The sequence below is a fragment of the Lepus europaeus genome, chromosome 7 (assembly GCF_033115175.1).
Source record: "Lepus europaeus isolate LE1 chromosome 7, mLepTim1.pri, whole genome shotgun sequence".
NCBI classification, from domain to species: domain Eukaryota; kingdom Metazoa; phylum Chordata; class Mammalia; order Lagomorpha; family Leporidae; genus Lepus; species Lepus europaeus.
Genome location: NC_084833.1, coordinates 43063156 through 43087466, shown reverse-complemented (window position 1 = coordinate 43087466; position 24311 = coordinate 43063156). Strand labels below are relative to the sequence as shown.

Sequence of the window (24311 nt, the reverse complement as noted above, 5' to 3'; positions counted from 1 at the left end):
AAGGACTCATCTGCACCCGCCCAGATACCATGGCACTGCGTGCGCCCTTTGCCACCGGATCCTCCCCTTCCAATGAGACTTTCTGATTGTGTCTACCAACTCTCCTATTAGGAAACCCGTGGGTTGTATGCAGCTATTCTGTTGTATTCTCATTCTCACTCTCCCTCCCCTTTCTCACTCTCACTCTTGCTGGAGGCACACCAATACCATTCTGCTGAGAAGAAAAATCCCAGAACTACCTTAAGGAATTAAGACAATATGCGCAACCCTTGCCTTTCATAGCGATCACTATTTAAATCTGGCAAAAGCACCAGTCTTTACAAGGATGGAGTCTGTAAAACAAAGGATTTTGGCCCCAGGAAAAGAAGGGCTAAAGAATTTCGCTGGAAAATCCCTTGGCCAGATCTACAGGTAAGAGAAAGCAAGCCCATGCTTACCTGGGGCTCTGCATGAAAAAAAATCTGGAAGGGCATTTCCGTATACTCTGGCTGTCTAGAGAGATTGAAATATGATCAGAAAGTCTTTTTGTTGCTCATTTCTGTGTTAGGGCTGCTCTGCAAATGTACCTATTAATGGAGAAATTTTGTACTAAATGAACCTGTTTGCTTCTCGTATTTTTTGTGTTTGTGTCTTTGCATGATTTTTGCTTGACTACTTGCAGATTTTCATTCTTTCCGACTTAGAACTTATCCTCTTCACAAGACAAACAGACCAAGAGTCTTGCTTTAGGGCTTACGAGTACCCAAAATTAAATTCCCCTGATTCAGATGAATGAATAAAAATACTCAACACTTTAAAAAAATTAACCAAGAAATCCCAATGAATATGGCAAAGAGAAATTTAGATTTCAGCTTCAAAACCTTACTAAATAATTCCCCAGCGGAATCTTCCTTCTGTATTGAATGAAAAGGAATCAAAATATATCAATAATTGATAACAGAAGTAGTCCCTCTTCTCTGAATCTGAAATGATGTGTATGTATTTTTAATTATTTGTCCTCTCATAGAAGTCCACTTATTTATTTATTTATTTTTTTGCATGGGAAATGTCCAAGTGATTGTAAGGACAACCATAATAATAACCAGCAAAATTGCTTTGGAAGCACTAGAAATTATTTTTAATGTTTATCCTTTTATAGTCAATGTACAAATTATGCTGCAAATTTCACAGCTATAAGTCCTTTAAAGCATGTTGTCTGAATACATTTTTTTCTTAACATATGAGCAAAATAAAGGAGAGAGGACAGGTCCAAAAGGATAAGTGATTCCAAGAGAACACAAATTTCACATTTGAAAATCTGAAGCCTTTGTAGATGTGTAAGAAATGTAAAGAAAATGAACAATGTGCCTCCCAGATTTCCACATCTCTTTGAATCTGGTGGGCTTCACGGAGGCTCCATCATGCACCTATGCGGCAACAGATACTGCAAGGACCCTGCAGTCCTGCAGCCACTGTGGAAAGCTCTGGTTTTGCCCCAGCCCAAGTGCCACCAGGTAAAGAGTTCATGTGCAGAGTTTAGCTTTTTACATATGAGCATATAAATCCAATATTTTAAGCGATATTTGTTATTTTTTTGTCCCAGAATAAATAAATTGTAATTTGGATTGCATTTTGGCTATAATCATTAACCCAACAATAGGTGAGCTAGTCTTCAGGTGAGACTTTGTAGAAACTGACATTCTTTTCCAATAACCTCAGATTGCTTGGCAGCATTATCCCAAGCTCTGCATTCCTGGAATTTATCTAAAATTTTAATTTGCTCCATTCTTGTGTGGAAACAATTGTGTATACACATCGTTTAAAGACGCACAGATTTCAAGAGAAAAAAAGAACAACAACAACAATAGAAAAGGAAGCATACAAAGCCTTGGAAAACACCTGCAAATGTAAATACCAATACCGAGGCTCTTTGTTTAATTAAGGAAAGTACCGGTCCGGAGGGACTACGGTGTTACCTTCCCCATTCTTCTTCTTTCTTAAATAGAAACCTCAGGGATAGCTTGTTGGCTAGAACAACACTATCGCTTTCAAATACAGCCTTTCCATAACTCCCCGTTCCTTTTCCCTTCCCCATTTCCCACAAGGAGGAAACACTCCCAAAGAATTGAATGGGATGCGTGAAAGCGTGTGCGATTTTTGCTGTTGTTAAAAATGAAATTGTCCACTTTGGTGTGAACCATGTTATAAAGTTGATCTGAGGATGCGTTTGTGTATCTGGAAATCGTCTTTTACATCTTTGGAAATGGGCCCATAGAATTTTTCTGTGTCTGTAAATGAAGTAATGACGCAAGGTTGTGAATAATTAATTATTCATGTTCTAGCTGTTGGAAGCTTAGGTGTAGGCCATATGCTGCGGAGGCCTTTGTTTCCTACCCAAGTAAAAAGAAAAAAAAAAAAAAAGTAATAAGATGTGTAACAGGGGAGTAAGCACTGAGCTGGCACCCTGAGGCTGGAGGAAGAGGAAGCAGAGCGGTTAACAGGCTCCAAGAGTGCTCTCGGTCCTTTTCTCCGTGGCTAAAGGCCAGCAGAGGCCTTAGTCACCAGGACCCCGGGGAATGAGCTGGGCGGAGGGAGCGGGGCGGGATGGCGACGTCTTCAACATGGTTAAGAAGGAGCCCGGAAGAGCCGGTGCGGGTTGAGTGGTTCCCTAAGACCTGTGGTCGCAGATACAAGATCTCAGGAGGTGAGGAGCAGGTTTCCAAGCAGGTGTGGAGGAGGCATCGCTCCAGAGTCCCTCCCCACTCCCTACTCCTCAAAAAACTGCAAACCCTCAGGGAAAGTTCGGCCCATATGGCCTGTGCATGTGTTTCGAGGGGTTGGGAAAATGCCCGACAGAGATTCAAGAATTTTAGGCCGGAAGGTATTGCAGTTGAAGCCATGCCGCCGCGGGGTGGGAGACCAAGGGAGGTGAGCTTGATGTCACGCTACCAACCCTAACCATAGGGAAGGGAGAAGTCAGCGCCCCTCCCCCGAGCCCTGAGGGGCTCTAGAAAATAGAAACGTCGCAGAGCCTGGACTTCCTAACGCGCGGCGCCCTTGCCTCCCCCGCTCTGCCGCGCAGGGTGCTGGAGAAGAAGCAGGAGACCGGCGAGACCATCGAGCTGACGGAGGATGGAAAGCCTCTGGAAGTGCCCGAGAAGAAGGCGCCGCTATGCGACTGCACGTGCTTCGGCCTTCCGCGCCGCTACATCATCGCCATCATGAGCGGCCTGGGCTTCTGCATCTCCTTCGGCATACGCTGCAACCTGGGCGTGGCCATCGTGGACATGGTCAACAACAGCACCATCCACCGCGGGGGCAAGGTCATCAAGGAGGTGGGCAATGGAGGGGCCGCCCCATGTGACCCTGTGAAGCCGCGTCCGTCGCCCGTGGGAGCCCTGTGTTCCTTCTTCTCCACCACCCAAGAAAGAGGATGCTGGGGTGCCCGTGTTAGCGCTACCCTTCTAGGGCGCTCGATGGTAGCGTTATCACCGCCTCCCCTTCCTATCTGCAATTTGAATAGAGCCTAGCCCGCTAGGTTTTTTGTGAAGAGTGACTAATTCCACGAAGTTGTTGATCATTGTCCACTAAATCTCAATAGAAACAGTTTCCCTTTACATGGAGGAATTGGGTAGCCCACTATCATTTCCCCCTGGTTCCCCTTCGATTCCGATCAAACACTCTTAATAACCATAATGAAACAAAATCGAAAACAGAAATCTCATTAACTGGGCGCGAGGGCACGGGTCTTTAGCAGAGTCTACACCGCCCAGCATGGGAGAGTCCCAGGGTCCCGGGGCGTGCGGTCCCCACTCGAGTGTATGTTGGGCGGTGACGCCTAGAAAGGGGAGGGTCACCTCAAGGTCACTGAAATCCGCGAGTCCGGCCTTCCTATTTACGAAGGCTGATGGCCATAATCTTAGGCTGAGCAAAAATTGGGAGGAGAAATTACAAACTCTCTGTGGATGGGAAGCGGTGAGTGCCACTGCGCTCCGGGGAGTCCAGGGCAGCCTGCAAAATACGCTGGGTCTCAAAATTTTGTTTAAATGGAGCGAAAAGGCTATTTCACCCCAGCTTACTGTGACGTGCACTTCGTGGGGCGGCCCAGATTTGTCCGGGCAGGTACCAGGATAGGCTGTCATACATATGCCTGGCATGCACTTGTTACAATGCCCCAAGCAATGAGCAATGCCTCCCTCTCTCCAGCGACTCCCCCAAAACTCACTGGGCGACTCCAACACTCTCTGACCCAGCCCCGTCCCCTCCTTGCTGGGACGACCTTTCTCGTGGCTCCTTCACCACCAAAACCTGCCTTCCTGTCCCCGAATTTCACTATTTGGGTCTGGAGGTTTCGGTTCTATTCTCCACGTAGCCCAGTCACTGCAGCCTTACGGGCATCGGCCAAACGGACCCTGGCCCAGAGCGTCCATCCCGTGCCCGCTAACGAATATCTTAATGCGGAGCCCGATTGTCCACGACTGGGGTGGTTTAAGGATTCCTCGCCTTTCGAGGAGGAGATCCAACCAGCACAACAGTCGGGAAGCAGAACCAGGCTCCCCAGCTGCTTACAATAGATTTCGTTAATGAGCACGGTTAGGAAACGAAAATCGAGGCACCCACCCCTGGAATGCAGTGAGCCCGGCCCAGTAAGGTCTCGGCCTGCGAACCACTGAAAAACGCGTCCTCAGCACGGACTCCTCTCTCCAGCCACTTATTTTATTTTTTCCTACTCCCCTTAGAAAGCCAAATTCAACTGGGACCCGGAAACCGTGGGGATGATACACGGTTCCTTCTTTTGGGGCTACATCATCACGCAGATTCCTGGAGGTTACATCGCATCTCGGTTGGCAGCCAACAGGTGAGGCGCCAGGCGGGACCGGGACTGGGGGCGGCCTCCCAGTTCCGAGCACACGCCCTCCCAACCGTAGCACGGCTGGTGCCTCCTCGCAGAGTAAGGCCGAGGGCTCGCGAGGCCTCGCGTTCGCTGCGGAGGCTTCTGGCTAAATGGTCGACGTGCCTTAAGGCCTCAGAGGAGTGGAGGCTAGGCCTGACCGGGGGTGGGGGGACAGCAGGGACATTGCGGGGCTGGTGGGGGGATGCAGAGAGCGGCCTGGAGCCACCGGTGCACGGCTCCAGTCTTTGCGTCCCGGGGCGCCCAGACTCCCCGTGGAGCTGAACTCCCCGGAGGGAGTGTCCAACGCTGGGTCCCCGAGCCAGCCCAGATGGTGCTCTGGATCTGAAGGGTTTGTTTCTATGGAGGCAGGAGGGATTTATTTCAGGCACGGGAGTGCGATTCCACCTGTTAATGAGCTCGGCTCCTTGGGGGCGGGGTGAGGGGCGGCCCTCAGCTGCGTCCAGAGGCCTCCAGCCTAGCAGCGGTGGCCGCAGCCGAGGTCCTAGCGCCAGCTCCCCAGAGCAGTCCGAGCGCCGACCACCGGGACACTCCATGCCTGATGCGCAAGGACTGACGGGGTCGGGGTGTCGGGAAGCACAGCTTGGCCGCCTGAGGGTGAGAGGCAACTTTGTATGTTTCTCCGCGTGTATTTTGTTAAACAAAACTAGATGTTCTTTGAGTTGTGGAACCGACGGGGAACACTTCACGCTCGCCCTCCCAAGTCTGGCGGCTTAGCGACCCAAAATACAGACCTCAGGACTTCCCTCACACCACTCCCTCCACACCAACCGCGTGTTAGAGAAGGAAGACACGCCCCAGGCACCTCCCGGGTTGTAATCTCTCAGCCTTTGTAACCCAGCACCTCCCCGCTGCTCACTGCAAACCCGCCAGCCCCACCCCCGGGCCCAGCCCGTGGCAGGGCTTCTCCCTAGAGGCATCTTACTGCCCGAGGCTTCTCTGAGACCCAGGGAGGAATTGTTGGACATTTTAAGGTAACAGTCCTACGTAGAGGAGTTTTGGATAGTTTTTCAAAATGTCAAGAGGAGAGGGCAGTGGATTAGGAATAACGCCTTTTGAATATTTTTATCTGAAAAGAAGGATGATTAGTTCTCTAACCCAGCAGGAGGCAATGGCTTTTTTTTTAAGGAATCAATTTAAGATGAAAATAATTAATTACATAGAGAGTTCAATTTTATAGATTCGATAAAGGAAAGAAAAATTTTAGATAGAAAAATTTAGACAATATTCTGCTAAATGTTATTGATTCTGAACATGTTGCACTTTTCATTTTCAAATCCCCAATATATGATTCTTTCATTTTTTCCCTTAAAAACTACTTCCTAAAACAAAATATAAATTTTCCAGAAAAAAACACCAAATGTGCATATATGAAATATTTTCTTCAGAAGAAAAAAATCAACAATTCATCAAAAAAAAAAGAGAAATGATAGAAGAAACTATTATGTCAAATGAAAATATAATGGTGATACTTTTAAGGTTGTTTTCAGAATCAAAATATTCAGCTTGCCAAAAATTAAAGTCTTAACATTTTCCTGCCAGGCAAAAACACCAGGGATACTTGACTTTCCCTTTTTGTAACACTGGGTGGTCAATAAACAGGTTTTCCTAATTAAACACACACACACACACACACATGCTCATCGCTATCATTTGTATCATGTTTGGTAATGAAAAGATTGATCCTGGTTCAGGCTCTATTTCTTGTAGATTTTCCTCAAAGGAAGAATTTCTGAATTTTAGAATTCTTGTTTGGATCCAAATTCATTGGTGCCTTTAAATCACTATTCAAGGGAGAGAATTTTATATTTTCACATACAGTATCTTGTGTCTTACAAGATTGAGAAAATAAAATTAAAATCTGTATCCATTATAAACATAAAGAAAATTATGGAGGCTATTTTTATCACATCTGAGGGATTTGATATATTTACTTCATTTTTAAAATAGCACATTGCATATACAATTGAAACTGCTTGTAGAAAAATGTTTTAACTACATATGACATTTCCTTTTTTGATTATAAAGTGTTATAAACTGAATGAGGCATTTATATAAGAACAGTAAAATCATAAATAATTTAATTGCCTAGTTATACCTATTGTTATCATGTTGGTGAATGTCCAATTAATCTGACAATGCTACATGGATTTTTATTTTAGAAAGATTTTTATAAATACAAAATCAGAGAGATTTTTGGAATTGGTTTGAAAGATCCATATTGTTTATTGTGATCATTTTAAGAAAATGTTAGAAGTAATATAGCAAAACCAGTCCTCTCCCTACAAACATCATAGACCCATTCAGAGAAGCTGTTCCAAATGGATCATTTAGACGTGGAATGAGATTTCCCTTGGGTGGGATACTAGGGACAGATTTATTTTTCTCTGTGCATAATCAAGCTCATTTGGGAAAGTGTTTACTACCCCTGTTTTGGACAGAATGCAGGAGAGGAACTGAGGTGTGTGGAAATGGCTCCTCAGTGGAGAAGAGCTGTCTGTTATACTTCCTGGCAAATATCTCCATGAAAAACCAATAGCAATGATCTGGCTCCCCTATTTAATTGATTAAGCAAAAACAGCCCAATTCTCAGTCAGACTCTTGGTGCTTAAATAGGTCAAATTCTAAATATTTTTGTTTTCCTGCTTATTGAGACTAGGCAAAGGGGGAGTTAGGAGGGAGTCCATTCAGTCCCAGAGGAGTACCCTTGCATCGTTTACTTTGTCTTCCTTTAAATGGTGATGGCACATGTGGCCCAGAGAAGTTACTCACCTCCACCAGGGCTTCCAGAAAGGGACTCAAAGGATTCCTAAAGGGATTCCTTTATAAATCATTAATGTTTGAAGATGACAACATTTTAATATAGTGATAAAATGTGAGAGCAAAATAATTGTGTCTTTAAGTAATATAGGACATGGGGTTTATTCCAATTTGTGTATCTATAAGCATGGATTGCTAAGTTCTGGTTTTGTCTTAGGTTTAAATTGTTAGGATGAATTGGGCAAATGTTTAATAGGAGGTAAAACAGATTTTTTGTTAAAGGGAATAACAAAAGAGGATGAAATACACCAAAGGAAATTTGGTCAGCTTTACACTTTTAATGTATAGCATTGTATCCACAACACTATTATAGGTGACAATATTCTTTAAGTCTTCTTCAGAGATTTTCCCTGGCCTTCCTCTGTTCTCCTGATTTCTTAACCCTACTAAATTTTTTTACATAGTGTATGTCGCCACTTGCCGTACCAAAGTCATACCTATTTATCTGTTTGTCTAATATATTCCTTTCTCCAGGAAAACATAAGTTGTATGAGTGCAGGTAGTTTCCTCCATGTGTTTCCATTACTGCATCATTGTCATATCCCAGAGTGCTTTGAATATGGTAAATATTTCTTGAATTAGTAAAGTAGACATCACAGCAAGGTGATTTAGATTAAAAAAAAAAACACACACACACACAGTAAGACATAGAATCTTAAAACAAAGCCATGGGTTCAGTCTCCTTTATGTGTTAATTAATTTGCTACTCAATAACAATGTCCATGAGCCAGTTTGTAGTTGGCAGACATAACTACAGAGTAAGAGAATATGTGAAAGTTAATTAAATAATTATTGGCTGTTATCACTTACTACTAATAAAATTTCAAATTCAGAAAAAAATCGAGGGAGAAAAAACTCCTATGACCATTAATCTTATTTACATCTATATTGTCCTTATTAGTAGTCCAAATGGGTTATTTACATTGTAATAAAAAATCCTTCTTTTCATGTGTCTTGTTTGTGTCTTCTAAAATAATTTCCCCATATACATTATTCACAATTGAAAATATTGTTCACTGAAAATTTCTTAAATCTTATTTGTAGGCTTTAAAGTGGTGCTATCTTAAAAATGCTAGTAATTCATTGCATACAGCTTTAACTTGTAGCCTGGCACAGACACACTTAGAGAAACCCATTTAAGGTTGAGATTAGACTTCTTTGTTGAGCTTAGTTTATTCATCCCTATTTCTATCTTTTGTTTAAAGGAAGTTGATTTCTTAGTGTACCATGTTTTCTTTTCAGGCATATCTTGGGTTTTTAATTTGGCCTTTCCTAAGGAAACAGTAATTCTTTTTTTGAAAAGGAACCTGAGGCTCAGGTGGCTGTAGCATACAGGGACATCCCCTTCCCATAACAGAAAGAACCCCTATTAAATTTGGACAATCTTCATCTAATCTGACCCTCTCAATTACAAACCAGGAAATCAAATAGAGAATAAGAGAGGTGGCTGGTGACTTATCCAAGGTCACAAAGGGATTTTAACTAGAACTCAGGAGTCTATAATGCATGATCACAAGCTACCTTCACAGTGAAATGTAATATCTCTGATTAATACTGTGTGCTTCATTGCTAAGTTCACTTTCAGCAGCAGGCTGAGCCATCTGCTCTCTGAATGAGTAACTACAATCTATCATGCCCAAATCCAGCAGAGAAATACATGAATTGGAGATAGAAGCCTTTAGCAGACTCAAGGGACCCTTAGATTCTTTTTTGGCAGGAGAAACATACTGTATTTTCGTGTGTATCCTGGCTCCCGGAAACACTTGGCCACAACACAGGTGACTGTGTTCTTTGCAAAAAGGCAAACTACACACACTTCATAATGGCTAGGACAAATAATGTGGTATTCTTCAGGAAAAACACATCATTTAGGACTTTTTCTTCCCACTCAGCTTCTTGGGCAGTTTGGGCTCCTAGGAGATTATAGAGATTTGAGCATGACTGAGGGAGTTTAAACTTTATGTCTGCAAAAATGAAGGGATTCTACCTTGGGGTTTGGGCTGATACAACTCAATTCATTTCCTTTATGTACATAAAAATACACATATCAAAGTGTATGGCTTCAAGCTGCTAACTAATGTGTGTTTGTAGTTATAAAAATGAAATAGGCATTATTTTTAGGTAAAAATTCTGGCTTTTCTGATTATGAAAAAATTAGTTGTTAGTGTTGTTATAATGATTTTCAGAAACAGAGGAAGATATTTTAAATGCAACAGCTTTATATTTCAAGCTCAGAAAAGGGCAGTTTTACTGGTGGAATTCTTATTATATCACTGAAAGAAGACAATAAAGATATCCTTTTTATTTGAATAAGCATGGGAAATGAATTCATAAGCCCTGTCACCAATCATATACACAAATCTCTCCCTCTCTCTCTTTCTCACTTTTTCTCTTCCTACCTACGTACTACCTGCCTATCTACCTATCTGTCATTTTTCTTCTATCTGCTTACCTGTACATTGCAACCCCACTGCATGGAGGGATTTCTAGCTCTTTCAGTGAGAAATATTTGCAAATTCCTTTTGTGTGAGAAATTAATTCTAACAGTGAACACAAAACCTACTGCAAGTGACCACCATTCTGCTGTGATGGAAATGTTTTATAAGCACACAGTCTTTCAGGATAAGAGGTGACTTTTGTCTTTCTCGCCTAGCTGCATGTCCAACATCTCGCTGTCTCTCCATTGTGGGCCATATAGGTTAGGTATCTGGGGGAAATGCAGCTTTTCTTTTTCTGACAAAAGAAAATACCATTTGCCACCAGATGAATAGATGGATTGGGGGTGGAGAAGAGTTTCCAAGGGCTGCATGTGCTTTGCTGCAAGAGCTTTTCTCTCTCTTTTCATTATCCAATCCCTGCTCCACTTACAGCTCTGGCTTCTGCGGCTGCTGCAGCAATCTGCAACCGCAGTGCAGAGGCAGCCTCTGGAGGGGAGGGATCTGATTTTGAGGGAGGAGTCAGGTGGGCAGCTGGTGGAGTGATTCTCCTATTGCCATATGCCACCGTTGGGGCTGTCTAATTTCTCTGTCATGAGTGATGAAGTCATTTTTACAACTTAATGATGTACCAAGGGACCCAGAGGGCTGGCTTGTGCCTGTGGTCTCCTTTTTTAATACTGGAGTAGGGGCATCAGATGTGACAAAGGGAGGTGCCCAGACCCTGATCTGATTAGATTAAATAGATTAAACAGCCTGAATCAGTCTTCTGCAGACCCTGCAGGAGAAGATTAGTCTCACACCTGGGGTGAGAAACAGTAGTCTCCTGTTAAGTGACAAGCCACTGCCCAAATGGAAATTGATTGATTGATGAATTGATTTAGGGAAAATGGATAGCAACTGTAGAAATGATGTCATCAGCAATTTTGGCACCCTTATAAGGCAAATCCTTTTGGGATGGGTGTCATATTCTGGGATGTTTGTGGCTGTTGACCATAGAAATGAATATAACTTTGGATTTCACAGCTAACTCAATATGGGCTGCATTGAATATTAATCGTTGGGTGGTTTGCATTGCAAGTTTTCAGCTTCATTTGGTTTTCCAACCATTCCTATTTTCTTCAGTGATATAGAGCCTCCCCCCCACCACACACACACGTACAGATCAGTGTACTTAAACTGATTACAAAATTTGATCATTTCATACTGTATGAGACAAGAGAGGAAATTTGCGTGTGTGTCTGTGTGTGTGTGTACCAAGTAGAAGAAAAACAAATAGGAATTAGAGTTTAACTTGAAAATAATCACAGCAAATTCATTTTAGCATGTTATTTTCCTCAGAGGAAATTGTGAGAAAAACAATAATAACTTGTTTTCTATGGGTTTATCATGTTGGAAAGCAACTTTAATAAGCAGATGTCATTCATTTTATTTCACAGAGATTTTAATAGTGTTCTTTGAAAAATTAAGAGTACCCAACAGTTTCTAATTCTTTTCTTAAGAAATAATAAAGTTGGGATTTTACGTATTACTTTGTACATTTGTTTCCTTTTTTTACTCCAGCCAAATTAGTGATGAATTATCTCTGACTTATATTTACATTATGAATGGGTTTTTAAGTTAGCACTTCAGCTGCCAATTATAAGGACTTTAAACAAAATGAAGTATCATTTTGATTGGGATTCAGCTTACTATTTGGAACTTCAGTTTCAGCAATTTAATCAAGACCTATGTGGTCTGATTATTTGTTCATTGAAAATGGCATGTTAACTTGGTTTATTTCTGAAAATACTTGTGTGATTTGCTAGAATTCTTCATTGATGGCTTATTTTAATAGTAATATAAATATACAGTGTACTATATATCAGTATTATATAATATAGCAATATATTAATGTTACCAATAGTGTACATTATAATTATATAATAGTGATAAAAATATACTGCATGATATCATAAATACCTTACCTTTCTTTTTTTTCCTAAAGAAAACGTTTATTTAAGAGTACAAATTTCATAAGTACAACTTTAGGAATATAGTGATTCTTCCTATCTTATCTGTCCTCTCACCTCCACTCTCACCCCACCTATTTCTCCCTCTCCCATTCCCAGTCCCATTCTCCATTCAAACAAACAAACAAACAAATAGCAAAACCAAACCAAACCAAAACAAAACAAAACAAAAAAACTGTTCCTCAACAGTAAAGACAAGGGCTGTTCAAGTCCTTGATTCTCAAATTCTCAATTTCACCTCTACAGATTTCCTTTTAGGTGCTCTGTTAGTTATCACAGATTAGGGAGAATATATGGTATTTGTCCCTTTGGGACTGGCTTATTTCACTAAGTATGATGTTTTCCAGATTCATCCATTTTGCTGCAAATGACAGGATTTCATTTTTTTTACCCCTGTGTAATATTCCATAGTGTACGCATCCCATAATTTCTTTACCTCATCTTTAATTGACGGGCATTTAGGTTGATTCCATGTCTTTGCTATTGTGAATTGAGCTACAGTAAACATGGGGATGCAGATTACTCTTTGATTTGGTGATTTCATTTCCCTTAGGTAAATTCTCAGGAATGGGATGGCTGGGTCATATGATAGGTCTTTATTCAGATTTCTGAAGTATCTCCAGACTGATTTCCATAGTGGTTTTACCAGTTTGCATTCCCAGCAACAGTGGATTAGGGTCCATGTTTCCCCACATCCTCACCAGCATTTGTTGTTTGTTGATTTCTGTATGAAAGTCATTTTAACTGGGGTGAGGTGAAACCTCATTGTGCTTTTAATTTGCCTTTCTCTGACAGTTAGTGATCCTAAACGTTTTTCATGTGTCTGTTGGCCATTTGGATTTCCTCTTTTGAAAAATGTCTGTTTAAGTCCTTTGCCCATTTCTTAACTGGGATGTTTGTTTTGCTGTTGTGGAGTTGCTTGATCTCTTTATATATTCTGGATATTAATGCTTTATCAGTTGCATTGTTTGCAGATAATTTCTCGAATTCTGTTGGTTGCCTCTTCACTTTCATGAGTGTTTCTTTTGCAGTGTAAAAGCGTCTCAGTTTGATTTAATCCCATGTGTTGATTTTGGCTTTGATTGCCTGTGCTTCTAATACTTTTTCCAAGAAATCTTTGCCTGTGCCAATGTCTCACAGGGTTTCCCAATGTTCTTTAATAATTTGATGGTATCACATCATAGGTTTAGATATTTATCCATTTTGAATTGATTTTAATGTAAGGTGTAAGGTAGGGATCCTTCTTCATAATCCTACATGTGGAAATCCAATTTTCTCAGCACCATTTGTTGAGGAGACTTTCATTGCTCCAGGGGTTTGTTTTAGCTCCTTGATAAAATATAAGTTGGTTGTAGATGCTTGGATTGATTTCCGGTGTTTCTATTCTGTTCCATTTGTCTATCTATCTGTTTTTGTACCAGTACCAGGCTGTTTTGATTATAACTGCCCTCAAGTATGCCTTGAAATATGGTATGGTGATGCCTCTGACTTTGTATTTGTTGTGTAAGATTGATTTAGCTATTCAAGGCCTCCTATGTTTCCATATGAATTTCAGCATCAGTTTTTCTAGATCTGAGAGGAGTGTCTTTGGTATTTTGATTGGTATCACATTAAATCTTTAAATTGCTTTCAGGAGAATGGTCATTTTGATATAATTGACTCTTCCAATTTATGAACATGGAAGATTTTTCCACTTTTCATGTCTTCTATTTATTTCTTTAATGTTTTTTAATTATCATCATACAGATCTTTGTAATTCTCATTGTAAATGTATTTGATTTTTTTGTAGCTATTATTAACGGAATACATCTTAGAGAAGTTCTTTTTCAGTCATGGATTGTCTGTGTATACAAAGGCTGTTGATTTTTGTGTATTGATTTTATATCCTACTACTTTACCAAACTCTTCTGTGAGTTCCAATAGTCTCTTGGTGGAGTCTTTTGTATCCCCTATATCTAGAATCATTTAATCTGCAAATAGAGATAGTGTGATTTCCTCATTCCCAATTTGAATCTCTTCAATTTCTCTTTCTTCTCTAATGACTGTGGCTAAAACTTCCAGAACTATATTGAATAGCAGTGGCGAGAGTGCGCAGCCTTGTCTGGTTCCAGATCTCAGTGAGAATGTTTCCAACTTTTCCCCATTCAATAGGACACTGGCCATGGGTTTGTCATAAATTGCATTGGTTGTGTTGGGGAATGTTCCTTCTATACACAATTTGCTGAGTTTTCATTGTGATAGGGTGTTGGATTTTATTAAATGCTTTCTCTGCATCTATTGAGATAATCATATGGTTTTTTTTCTGTGGTTTGTTAATGTGATGTATACATTGATTGAACCACCCTTGCATCCCAGGGATAAATCCCGTCTGGGTGAATGATCTTTCTTATGTGTTGTTGTATTCAATTGGCCATAATTTTTTTTTTTTAGAATTTTGTGTCTATGTTCATCAGGGAAATTGGTCTGTTGTTCTGTTTCTCTGTTGTATCTTTTTCAGGTTTAGGAATTAAGGTGATGCTGGCTTCATAGAAAGAATTTTGGAGAGTTTCCTCCCTTTCAGTTGTTTGGATTAACTTGAGAAGTGGAGTTCGTTCTTTAAATTTCTGTTAGAATTCAGCAGTGAAGCCATCCAGTCCTGGGCTTTTCTTTGTTGGGAGGATCTTAATTACTGATTCAATTTCTGTCTTGGTGATGGGTCTGTTTAGGTTTTCTGTGTCTTCATGGCTCAATTTAGGTAGGTTGTATGTGGCCAGAAATCTATTTATTTCTTCTAGGTTTTCCAGTTTGTTGGCATAGAGCTCTTTATAGTAATTTCTTTTTTTTTCTTTTTTTTAAAAATTTTTTTTATTTTTTTTATTTTTGACAGGCAGAGTGGACAGTGAGAGACAGAGAGAAAGGTCTTCCTTTTGCCGTTGGTTCACCCTCCAATGGCCACCGCGGTAGGCGCGCTGCGGCCGGCGCACCGCGCTGTTTATAGTAATTTCTGATGATTCTTTTTATTTCTGTAGTGTCTGATTACATTTCCTTTTTCATCTCTAATTTTATTGATTTGGGTCTTCTCTCTTCTTTTTTGGTTAGTCAGGCCATAAATAGCTTACCTTTGAATTTACTAAAATCAAAAGATCCAAGAAATTTATAGTATTTTTTTGGGAAGGTTTACTTAACTCCAGAAAATGCCTTTTTATATAAAGTCCAATATTTTTTTGTTTCTCATTATTCACCTTTATATAGAAAAAGTGATCAAATATTAAGTGAGTTTCTTTATTGAAATGTCTTATAATGAAAAAACCAAAACAATAAAACACAATATATAAACATGAAATCAGAGATTAATTTAAGAAATGTGTATTTGGTTAATCACATTGAATAATAATAAATACATTCAAATATTCTTAAATAAACAATGTTATTATTTCTTATTTTGTTGAATACAATACTCAATTTATAAATAAACTGGTACATTAAAAATGCACCTGGACAAATCCACAATGGAATATCAAAGTTGTAAGATTGTAAATTAAACAAAAAAACAACACAAATGCTTTTTTAGGTAGAATAAAGTCAGACAGTAAAAGATTGCTTAATTTATGTCATGAACTAGGGAATCTATTTCTCCTTTCCTGAAGCTCAAAAAGCCTAGATGTTGAGCTTTCAGACTAGAGTGGGGAAAAACAAAGCCAACTCATCTGAATTGAAAGGCAGAAGAGACTCTCCTTATGTAAAGTGGAAAGGAGTGACTTACTGTCACAAAAGCTTTTCAATCAGTGTGGTGAATGTCATTCAGCAATGAAATTTCTACATCTTTCTAAATAGCAGAGATTCATATTGAGGGTGGGAATAGAGAGGATATGAATTACAAATCATCTTCATAATTGTCTTGGTTTTCCATTTACAGAGGCAGATGGAATTAGAATTGAGTAGAATAATAAATATATGCATCACTAAACACTTTTATGTACATCATCTTTCTTCCTTATAGTGACACTGTAAGGTACTCATACTACTTTTACTCATGGGAGAAAGAATATCGAATAGCAGAGTTGTTTATTCAAGTACTACCAGATGATAAGAGGCAGAGCTGGGTCATGAACCCTAGGATATCTGATTTCAAATTATATTATTTACTAAAGAAATTCTCATGTAATATAACTCATGCATATATATGTGTATGTATGTGTGTGTGTGTGTGTGAGAAAGAGAGAGAGAGAGAGAGAGAGAGAGAGAGAGAGAGAGAGAGAGAGAGAGAAATACCTTAATCACTATATTACTTAGTGCTGGGCTAGGTCCATAGGAAAGAACCTGGCTGTGGAATGATTTTAAAGTTTATTTAATTAAACAGTTTTGATTGTCAGACAAATCTTTTCATCAGAGGATGAACTTGAATATTCTGTAGTGAGGATATTACCTATAGGGAAACAGTGCTGTGAAGCCCAATTATATGTGTAAAACTTAAGACTAGTAAGGGATAATAACATTGATCTAAACATTAAATATCTTCTGGTATATAATCTATTTCCCTCTGTTTGTAGAAATACCAAAAATACATTCAGTGCTATGTTTTGTTTTTTTTTTTTGACAGGCAGAGTGGATAGTGAGAGAGAGAGAGAGACAGAGAGAAAGGTCTTCCTTTACTGTTGGTTCACCCTCCAATGGCCGCTGTGGCCGGCGTGCTGCAGCTGGCGCACTGCGGCCGGAGCTCCACGCTGATCCAAAGCCAGGAGGCAGGTGCTCCTCCTGGTCTCCTATGCAGGTGCAGGGCCCAAGGACCTGGGCCATTCTCTTCTGCACTCCCAGGCCACAGCAGAGAGCTGGACTGGAAGAGGGGCAACTGGGACAGAATCCGGCGCCCTGACTGGGACTAGAACCTGGTGTGCCGGTGCCACAGGCGGAGGATTAGCCTATTGAGCCATGGTGCCGGCCCTATGTTTTTGTTTTCTAACGTCAAGCCAAACAAAAAATGACTGTCAAACATAAAAAGTATATATCACAATATTAAATATTGATAAATGGTGAGGAGCTTCAGGAAGACACTACATTACCTCTGAAGCATTCCCATCTACTTCAATAATAGTTTCAGAGGCTAATGAGGATGCCATAATGGACAGGTAATGTTATGAAAATTGGTTTCAGGAGACTCCAGTGTTTGCAAGACTCAAGGATGAATCCAGACTGTACCATGTACTTGAACTCATGAGCTCCCTCAAATGAAGACTGATCCATAGGTATACTCTAAGCCCTAATCCAAAAATGCCAACATACAGTTATTCTATGAAAGTAACTTCCTAGAATTGATAGGATACTCCAAATAGCAGTTTGTTCCTTTAAAGACTCAAGAACAAATAGCCTATTGATCGAGGATACTGAGATAAAGAAAATTCAGGGAAGAAAGACCTGTTGTCATCTATGTATTCCTCAGAAAGGAAGTTATTATTACCCTTTATATAAGGTTCTGGATGCGTATTTCCTAAGAATATGCCATTTAAAAAAATTCTACTAGAACCATGATGCTTGAAGTGATGAAAACTACCTCTATTCTAATCTATTGCCGTTGGTTCACTCTCCAATGGCCGCCGCGGCCAGCGCGCTGCGGCCGGTGCACCGCGCTGATCCGAAGCCAGGAGCCAGGTGCTTCTCCTGGTCTCCCATGGGGTGCAGGGTCCAAGCACTTGGGCCATCCTCCACTGCACTCCCGGGCCACAGCAGAGAGCTGGCCTGGAAGAGAGGCAACTGGGACAGAATCCAGTGCCCCTACCGGGACTAGAACCTGGTGTGCCGGCGCCGCAAGGCGGAGGATTAGCCTATTGAGCCGCGGCGCTGGCTCCAGTTTTTTGATTATTTGTTTCCTGCTGGATATTTTAAGTGAACCACTGGGGGGACAAATTAAGAGCCTGATGCATTTCAGTCAATTTTGTATGACTTCAGAATGGGGCGTAAAATTCCCACTACATATCTTCATGCACTTAACACTGTTAGATTTTCAGAGTGATGTGGAATAACTGCATCTGTGGTTATAGGAATAGCATTATCTTATTGGGGCAAAATATCTCTGCAGAAAAATGATGAGGAACTGAAAATACTTCCAGAGCACAGGAAATTTCTCTTCAATGACAACTACAGTATTTAGATACCATTTACTATGGACCATATACTGTTATCTTTAATAATTCATTGAATCTTGAAGTATAAGTATGGAAACTTATCTCCATTTTACAGATGGAGAAAATGAGGCTTAGAGAATTCAGGTACTAACAACTTGTCAAGTAAGTAAGTAGTGTTGGAGTTTGAATTCTCACAGTGTAACCACAGAATTTACATTCTTAACTACTACTATGTTATACTATATAAATGTCCCCGAGTAAAATGATAGCTATTTGGTCAATCTGGTGAGTGAAGATAGTGAAAAGTAGGTGTAGGGGCTTCGCTTGGGTTCTAAATCTAATGATTTTACTTCAATTTGTGTTTTGTAAAGCACATCTTCCCTATCAGCAGGTATTTCCATCTACCCTTGTCTCTTCCATTTATAATAAAAAGTTAAGCTCCACACTCCCCTCTGCCCAGCAGTTTATTATAGGTTGGCTTCTCCCCCACATAGCTGTATCTTTTGTGATGACCTAGGAGGAATAGCTAACATGATACTTATAAAACAATGGTCTCAAAGAAAGGCCAAGCAACAGCAGCACTACCTGGGAACTTGTTAGAAATGCACCTTTTCAGGTTCCACACAAACCCACTAAATCATGAACTCTGATGTGCATCAATTTTTATGTTAATAAACCTCTTGATTATCATTTGTTATAAACCTAGAAACCACTATGCTAAAACATCTTATATTCTTGAACTTCTTTTCCATATCACTTCTACTGCTTCTCCCATTTCTCTGTTGTAATACAGATTTAGACAAAATTATTCACATGAGCTTCTCCATTGAACTACTTACTTTAGAATACAGGAAAGAAGAAGCAGAAGTCTGCTCCTACTCCCCACTGCTGATACTATATATCTTTCAAAAATATTTTCATTTTTAAAGAAATTTGTCTTATGTTTTCTACTGCTACTGTCACTGTTAATGCTAGTATTAGTGCTCCAGCTATTATGGTAAAATTTAGTGATCTACTATCAGGCTGAGTAAATGTAAGCCACAGCTATTACTTTACTATTTAAATAACCTTGGCAAGTTATTTAAACTCACTGGGAGTTGGTTATCCACCTGTGGATATCCACCTGTGAAATGGGGATAGCTAGTAGTAGCATCTCAGTTCTGTGTTAAACTGAGAGTCCAGGGATGAGTGTTGTGGTGCAGCAGGTTTAAAGGCTGCTTGAGATGCATACATCTCATGTCGAAGCACTTTTCCGAGTCCCATCTACTCCGCTTTTATCCAGCTGCCTGCTAAAGTGCCTGAGAAGCAGCAGATGATGGCTTCAGTTCTTGAGTCCCTGCCAGCCACGTGAGAGACCCAGATGGAGTTCAGATTCAGACTAGCCTAGCCTTCACTGTTGTGGCAACTTGGGGGAGTGAACCAACAGATGGAAAATCTCTCTCTGTTTCCTTCTCTTTCTCTTCCCTGTTACCTTGCCTTTCAAAAAATAAGCAAACTAATCTTTTAAAAAATGAGAATCCAGAAGTGACTTGAACACTTAAAGAACTCAAAAACTGCTGAATACTACTACTTATTTCTTACTGGATCGCATTTATTTACTTATGGATTTACTTCCATGTGCCAGGCACAAGACTATAAGCTTTTTAGGTGGTGCATTATTTCCTTTAGCCTCATCATAGTCTTAGATAAGATACATTAGTATCAACATTGTACAAGTCGTAGTATCTATTAAAAGCTTAGGATGGGCCAGACACTCATCTGGGCAATTTACTTGTAATGGCTTATAAGTTCTATTATTTTAACTTGGTAGATAAGAAAAGAAGCAAAGAAAGTTCAATAAACTGCTCAAGTCGCTCAATAATTGGCAGAGATGAACTCTGAACTCAGAATGTCTGGCTCTAGAATCTCTGCTCCTAACTATTAACCAGAGTTGCCCTTTTTATAGCCAAGGAATCAGGAGCCTAGAGAGGTTAAGCAAATTACCAGTCATATGGTTGCTAAGCGACAAAGCCAGAGTCCTACCAAAATTTCCATACTTTGCTTATATCAGCTTTTCCATCTTCTGTCACCATCTGGAACTTTCCCCTTGCTCTCTTTCAAATTGTCTGAACATATCTGGACCTTGATCTCCTAAATTTCTGACTGCATAGATCTCTCTCCCCTTAATGCCAGTAAGTGTCATATTTACTTCACTTTGGGGCATACAAAGGTACTTCAAAGAGTACCCTTAGAAAGTGGAATTTAAAATGAGTTTATTTTGGTGCAAACATTTTTGAAACACTCATATAGTTTTTTCATGATTTTTCATAATTTGCACCAAAATGAGCTCATAGTTTTAATTTCATTTTAGATGACCTTTTTGAAATAACCTTGAATTGTCACTCAAACTTATTTTGACTTTAAACTCCATCACTTCTAAGATGCTGTGAATTTCTGGACTCCAGTCTACATACATTTTTTTCAACCTCTGCTCATTCATTATCCTACTCTATGTGTTCTTACTTCTCCTACTCACCTGTACTGCCACATCCAGCAATTTTCAATATTCCCTTAGTTTCTGGTACATAATGCAACCTTTTTAATTTTTGAAACTTTATGAATCAATTTATCACTTACGGTGTTTCTTCTTTCCACTTTACATTCATCTTTCTTGGCCCAAGCAAAAAGTATCCTTATGAAAGTTTGCTTCTTAGCTCTCAGGAATAGATCTTTTCTCTTTTGTTTCCTATTTGTACTTTTAAAATTTTTTTTATTTATTCTTTTGAGAAGCAGGGGAGAGAGCGAGCAAGCAAGCACTCCCATGTGATAATTTACTCTCCCATGCCACAACTACAGGGGTTGGGCTGAAGTAAGGAGGTAGGGGATCTGGCTCAAGTCTCACATGTGTGTGACTGGGACTCAATTACTCGAGCCATCACCTGGTGCCTCACAAGTTGTCTACAAGAACAAGAAGCTGGTGCCAGCACTGTGGTGCAGTGGGTTAAAGGCCTGGCCTGCAGCACCAGCATCCCATATGGGTGTTGGCATCCCATATGGACGCCGGTTCTAGTCCCGGCTGCTCCACTTCTGATCCAGCTCTCTGCTATCGCCTGGGAAAGCAGTGGAAGATGGCCCAAGTGCTTGAGCACCTGCACTAGTGTGGGAGACTTGGAAGAGGCTCCTGGCTTCAGATCAGCCCAGCTCTGGCCCTTGCAACGATCTGGGAAGTAAACCAGCGGATGGAAGTCTCTCTCTCTCTCTCTTTCTCTCTCTCTCTCTAGCTTTACCTCTCTTTTACCTCTCTGTAACTCTGTCTTTCAAATGAATAAAATAAATCTTTTTTTTTTTTTTTAAAGAACAAGAAGCTGGAATCATGAACAAACTGAAGTACTATGATGTGGGATATGGGAGTCTTAATTAAGTCTCTTAAGCACTAGACTTAACACTTTCCCCATTTGCACTGTTCCCTTTGGCACAGGTTGTCTCTTGGTCACCTTCATTTTTCTACTCTGCTGAGTGCTGAGACTCTAAGACTCTTCCTTCCTTTTTTTTTTTTCCTCCTGAGTGCTTGATAGCATCATGTAGATGACAGAGCACAGGTTTTCTTGCCAGATTGTCCTGGATTCAAATCTCAGCTTTACTACTTTTTTTTTTTCTTGACTAGTATTTCTGTTTCAATTACATTTTGTTGAATGAGAGCAAAATCTTATTCAGAACTGCTGTAAGGATTAAATGAGTTAACACACATGGAGAAAGTAGATCTTAGCCTCCTCTACTCAGTACAACACTCTGCTCTAAATATAGTCTCCCACAGAGTGGGTGTTTGCCAAACTGGTTGAGATACTGCTTGGGACGCCTTCACCTGACATCAGAGTACTTGGGTTCAAGGACTGGCTTTGCTTCCAATTCTAGCTTTCTGCTAATTTACACCCTGGGAGGCAGCAGGTGATGCCTCAAGTGCTTGATTTGGTACCTACTCCCGGTATGGGAGACTCAGACTGTGTTCTGGGCTCCTGGCCAGATATTTGCACATTGAAAACAGAAATGGAAAAAAATTCTTTCTCTCTTTCTCGCTCGCTCTCTGTCTGTCTTTCCCACACCTCCCCTTCCTCTTTTCAAATAAAAATAAATCTAAAATTTTTAAAATTAAAAACAAAGAAGAATATAGTCTCACAAAGAATTGAAATGTGGTTGTATGGATGAATGTTGAATGCAGAGGCTGCCTCAGTTTCAGTTGTCTGTCAAGAGAAAATGCAAAGACCCCCACACCTATGGAGGAAAATAATTTTTATAAGTAAAATTTTCATCACTTGAATATTAAATTGGATAACAATGATATGAAACTAAAGAAGATGTGGTTATGTAAAATTTGATGCATTTTATTTTTACCTAGTCAGTCAATGCATTTTTTTTTTCAGTATTTGGTGGGTTGTTCTTTTTTTAACTTTTATTTAATGCATATAAATTTCCAAAGTACAGCTAATGGATTACAATGGCTTTCTCCCCCATAACTTCCCTCCCACCTGCAACCCTCCTCTATCCCGCTCCCTCTCCCCTAATGACCACTAATGGCATGCAAATCACCTTTGATTGAAAATCAGAGCCTGCGCCTTGGCTCACTAGGCTAATCCTCCACCTTGCGGTGCTGGCATACTGGGTTCTAGTCCCGGTCGGGGTGCCGGATTCTGTCCCGGTTGCCCCACTTCCAGTCCAGCTCTCTGCTGTGGCCTGGGAGTGCAGTGGAGGATGGCCCAAGTGCTTGGGCCCTGCACCCCATGGGAGACCAGGAGAAGCACCTGGTTCCTGCCTTAGGATCAGCGCGGTGCACCGGCTGCAGCGTGCCAGCCGCGGCGGCCATTGGAGGGTGAACCAACAGCAAAGGAAGACCTTTCTCTCTGTCTCTCTTTCTCACTATCCACTCTGCCTGTCAAAAAAAAAAAAAAAAAAATTAGAGACACCTACTCAGCAAAAGGTACAAAGGAAGAGTATAACAGAATAGTTGACTCATGAGTAACCGTTTACTTCATTGCCGAGAAGCCACTGAAGGAAGGCAGATACATGCTGTATAGATTTTTGCACAGAAGTAGGTGGGCAGGAGTATGATTGAGAGAAGAAAGAACTACTCAAATTCAGCCCTTCATAAGGTCGTATATAAAATTTTAGTAGTATATTAATAAGAGCCAAATCTAGGTTTTTGACAGTTACATGTCCCTGCTAAAAAAATTAGAACTTCTTTAAGGTACTCAACCTTGACTGAATGCAAGACTTAATGTTGGATCTTGATAAAACTTGCCCCATACACAGAGATTAGTGCGCTAGAGATAGTATCTCCAAAACATCTCTGCAGGACAATATTTTCATAAAGTTACCTTGTTAAGGGGACATTTTCTTCATTAGTATCAATTTATGGAATTTTTTTTTGACAGGCAGAGTGGACAGTGAGAGAGAGAGAGAGAGAGAGAAAGGTCTTCCTTTTCCTTTGGTTCACCCCACAATGGCCACTGCGGCCGGCGCACCACGCTGATCCGAAGCCAGGAGCCAGGTGCTTCTCCTGGTCTCCCATGTGGGTGCAGGGCCCAAGCACTTGGGCCATCCTCCACTGCACTCCCGGGCCACAGCAGAGAGCTGGACTGGAAGAGGAGCAACTGGGACAGAATCCGGCACCCCGACCGGGACTAGAACCTGGGGTGCCGGCGCCGCAGGCGGAGGATTAACCTATTGAGCCACGGCGCCTGCCGGAATTTTTTTTTAAATGATGAATGAAATACACATGGATTAAAACTTTAACACCATATTTTTTTAGCTGCTATATTTCTTTTTCTTCTTATTTTTTTTAAGATTTATTTTATTTATTTGAAAGACAGAGAGGTAGAGACAGAGAGAGAGGTCTTCCATGCACTGGTTCACTCCCTAGATGGCCGCAACAGCTGGAGCTGCACCAATTGAAGCCAGGAGCCAGACGTTTCTTCCGGGTCTCCCATGCGGGTGCAGTGGCCCAAGGACTTGGGCCATCTTCTATACTATCCCAGGCCATAGTAGAGAGCTGAATCGAAAAAGGAGCAGCTGGGACTAGAAC

At 40.7% G+C, this 24311-nt stretch overlaps 1 protein-coding gene across 1 annotated transcript in view; it reads left to right on the top strand.

Annotated features, from left to right (window-relative positions):
- The first annotated feature begins 325 nt into the window (after nt 1-325).
- Nucleotides 326-24311, top strand: part of SLC17A6 (solute carrier family 17 member 6) — a 44398-nt gene continuing 20412 nt past the window's right edge. Inside the window, exons 1-3 of the mRNA XM_062198067.1 lie at nt 326-411; nt 3062-3314; nt 4719-4837. Of these exons, the coding sequence (XP_062054051.1) occupies nt 326-411; nt 3062-3314; nt 4719-4837 (458 nt within the window). The remainder of the gene's footprint in view (nt 412-3061; nt 3315-4718; nt 4838-24311) is intronic.